General features: G+C 40.0%; 1 protein-coding gene across 1 annotated transcript in view; it reads right to left on the bottom strand.

Moving 5' to 3' along the window:
• Positions 1 to 548: 548 nt before the first annotated feature.
• Positions 549 to 3,922, bottom strand: part of KPNA7 (karyopherin subunit alpha 7) — a 27,628-nt gene continuing 24,254 nt past the window's right edge. The window contains exon 10 of the mRNA XM_012810784.1: positions 549 to 593. Coding sequence (XP_012666238.1) covers positions 549 to 593 — 45 coding nt within the window. The remainder of the gene's footprint in view (positions 594 to 3,922) is intronic.

The following is a 3,922-nucleotide window of genomic DNA, read 5'->3' as shown; positions in this document are numbered from 1 at the left end:
AAAAAAAAAGCCGTGGCCCTAAACTAGATGATTGCTAAAATTAAAAAAAAAAAAAATCACATTCAAACTATCTAGTAAGGAAAAGAGAGATTTTGAGTTTCTAGGGAAGATCACCATCTTAGATCTTGTCATGGTGTTGCAATGCTAATTATCAGAGAAAAGAAAGCCAAGCCATAACATTGCCCCTTGCAGTACCAAGAATCAGAGATATATCTACAAGTCATCATCTGTCCAGATATCTTTAGACCACTCTACTCTGATTTAAAGTTGTTACTTTAAGATCTTCAAAGGTAATTACTAAGGCAAATGTTCTCAAGAAGTGAATTTCCACATAGTTTTGAGATGCAAATGGATTAACTGAATTTTGGATAGAGAAAGGTGAAAGTATTGAACATTTTATTAATATTAAGTTTTAAAAGCTTTACATTTGTGATACACTAAGATATAGGAGTGCTGCTTCCTAAAGAAATTACTTTAGCATTTTTTGTTGGTATAGAAGTTCTGGAGCTTGGATATCTCTTTGTTAAGCATTTTATAAACTCACAATCTTAGTCCAGGGCTCCGTCCAGCAAAGTTATGCCCTCATCTTCTTCCTTTGGGGGAGAACAGACTGTTACACCTCCAGGCTCTCAATACGTCACATCTGACTCCTTAACATCTTCCAAGGGTTAGAACTTGCTCTAAGTCAGCCTTGAGGCTCCCTCAGGAGAGACTGAAAGGAGCACTGAAATGTTTCTCAGGATGGTCCTTAAACATTATGTAAAATATACATAATAAAATCTACCAGGTTAACCATGTTTAAGCAGACATTTCAGTGGCATTTAAGCACATTAAGAACAATGGAGTTTTTTCTTTCATTTGTTTTTTAAAATTTCTAAGCCCCAAGTTGGGTGTGGTGGCTCATGCCTGTAATCCTAGCACTCTGGGAGGCTGAGGCAGGTGGATTGCCTGAGCTCACAGGTTTGAGACCAGCCTGAGCAAGAGTGAGACACCATCTCTAACAATAGCTGGCTGTTGTAGTGAGCACCTGTAGTCTCAGCTACTCAAAAGGCTGAGGCAAGAGAATCACTTGAGCCCATGAGTTTGAGGTTGCTGTGAGTTATGACACCACAGCACTCTGAGGGTGACAAAGTGAGACTATCTCAAAAAATAAATATAAAATAAAATTTCTAAGCCCCTAACATTAAGAATATTTATGTACAAATGACTTAATAAAAAAGAATAGTATTGTGCAACCCTCACCACCACCATCTCTAGAGCTTTTTCATCTTGAAATACTGAAACTAAACCAACTAAACAATAGCTCCCATTTCCACTCTACCCAGATCCTGAAAACCACCATTCTATTTGTTCTCTATGAGCTCAGCTATCCTAGGTACCATGTATAAGTGAGATCATACAATATTTGTCCTTTTGTGACTGCCTTATTTTCTTTTTTAATTTTTATTTTGAGACAGAATCTCACTCTTTCGCTCTGGGTAGAGCGCCATGGCATCATAGCTCACAACTTCAAATGCTTGGGTCTAAGCAATTGTCTTGCCTCAGCCTCCTAAATAGCTGGGACTGCAGGCGCATGCCACAATGCCGAGCTAGTTTTCCTATTTTTAGTAGAGAGGGAGGTCTCACTCTTGCTCAGGCTGGTCTTGAAATCCTGAGCTCAGGCATTCCACATACCTCAGCCTCTCAAAGTGCTAGGATTATAGGCATGAGCCACTGTGCCTGGCCAAGTTGAAGATTTTCTTTTTCTTTTTTTTTTTTTTTTGGTGGTGGTGAGGGGGAGACAAGAGTCTTGCTCTATTGCCCAGCCTAGAGTGCCATGGTGTAAGCCTAGGTCGCAGCAACCTCAAACTTCTGGGCGCTAGTGATCCTCTTGCTTTAGCCTCCCAAGTAGCTGGGACTACAGGCACCCATCACAATGCTCAGCTAATTTTTCTGTTTTTAGTAGAGATGAATTATTGTTCTTTCTCAGGCTGGTCTTGAACTCCTAAGCTCAAGCAATCCTCCCACTTCAGCCTCCCAGACACTTATGGACATGAGCCACCATATCTGGTCATATTACCTTATTTTTAAGTCCGGTTCTGATATGCATAGAATACTATCCTTACAATGAGTAAGGATATTATGGGTATGGCTGTTACTTCTAGATCAGAAGTCTTTAAAAAGGGAGAGAGAGAGAAATGGGGTATTGCTTGCTCAGCCTCTCAGAGTGCTAGGATTACAGGTATGAGCCACCACTTCCGGTCTTAGATCAAAAGTCTTTGACCAGGAGCTCTTAGAAGAGACCCAGGGACCTAACCCCCTTTTAAGGATAAGTCTCCTATTTATGGTTTTCAAAGAACCATTAACCTGGAAGATACTCACTGTTCTGTGTCTTTTCTGCCTTGGAGAGCTGCTTCTTGTTCCCATATCAAGATTAGCTGCCTCCAGTTAGCCACAACTACCAATCTGCTCATACTGATTGTGTGGCCCTGGATTTTGCTGATAATTCAAGTTTGACAGCTAATAGAAGTGTCACTTGATGTGTAGGCTCCTAACCCCATATTTACCTGGCCGTTTAGTGACTGTGAACTTGGCTTCCTCATAGAAGTGTAATGCAAATGCAAATTAAAACCATAGTGAAATACAATGTCATAGCCATTAGTGTGGCTAGCTCCAAAAAGAAAAGAAAAGAAAAGAAAAACAACTGGTGGTGGCAAGGCTGAGGAAGAACTGGAACCCTTATACACTATTGATGGGAATGCAAAATGGTGCCCCTGCTATGGAAAACAATATAGTAGGGTTATTCAAAAATTAACCATATGATTAAAATCACCATATGATTCAGCAATTCTACTTCTGGGTATATACTCAAAATAATTGGAAGCCCGAACTCTAATAAACATTTATGTATACATGTTCATTGAAGCATTATTCACAATAGTCAAATAGTAGAAGCAATCTAAGTGTCTTTTGATGGATGAGTGGATAAAAAAATGTGGTGAATACATTCAATGGCATATTATTCAGCCTTAAAAAGGAATGAAATTCTGACATACACTATAACATGAATGAACCTTGAAGACAAGCTAGCTGGATATATGTGAGTCACAAAAGGACAAATACTGTATGATTTCACTTAGGGGGTCCCTAGAGTAGGTACATACATAGAGACAGAAAGTAGAATAATGGTAAACAAGGGCTGGGGAGGAAGAGCTGATGGGGAGTTAGGTTTAATGGGTATAGAGTTTCAATTGGGAGGATGAAAATGTTCTAGAGATGGATGGCAGTGTCAACATACTTAATACCACTGAACCATATACTTAAATGGCTAAAGTGGTAAATTTTATATTATATATATTTTGCTACAAAAAAGTTGTATTTTTTTTTTTTGAGACAGAGTCTCAAGTCATTGCCCTGGGTAGAGTGCCATGGTATCATAGCTCACAGCAACCTCCACCTTAGTCTCAAGCAATCCTCTTGCCTCAGTTTTTCTATTTTTGTAGAGATGGGGTCTCACTTGGACTCAGATTGGTCTTGAACTCGTGAGCTCAGGCAATCCACCTGCCTTGGCCTCTCAGAGTGCTAGGATTATAGGCATGAGCCGCCATGCCTGGCCCACAAAAGTTTTTTTAAAATGTCTAATATGAGCCAGGCAGGTGGCTCATTCCTATAATCCCAGCATTCTGGGAGATTGAGGCAGGAGGATCACTTAAGGTCAGGAGTTCTAGACCAGCCTGGGCAACATAGCAAGAACCCCCTCTCTAAAAAAGAAAAAAAAAAAAAGGAATTAGCTGAGCATGGTGTCAGGTACCTATAGTTCCTGCTACTTGGGAGGCTAAAGGAAGAGGATCACTTGAGTTCAAGGCTACAGCAAGCTATAATCACTTCACTCTACTCCAGCCTGGGTGACAAAGACCCTGTCTCAAAAAAAAAAAAAAAAAAG

Source organism: Otolemur garnettii, unplaced genomic scaffold (assembly GCF_000181295.1).
Source record: "Otolemur garnettii isolate 467f Iridium unplaced genomic scaffold, OtoGar3 scaffold00142, whole genome shotgun sequence".
Taxonomy (NCBI): domain Eukaryota; kingdom Metazoa; phylum Chordata; class Mammalia; order Primates; family Galagidae; genus Otolemur; species Otolemur garnettii.
This window is presented reverse-complemented; position numbering and strand designations above follow the sequence as displayed.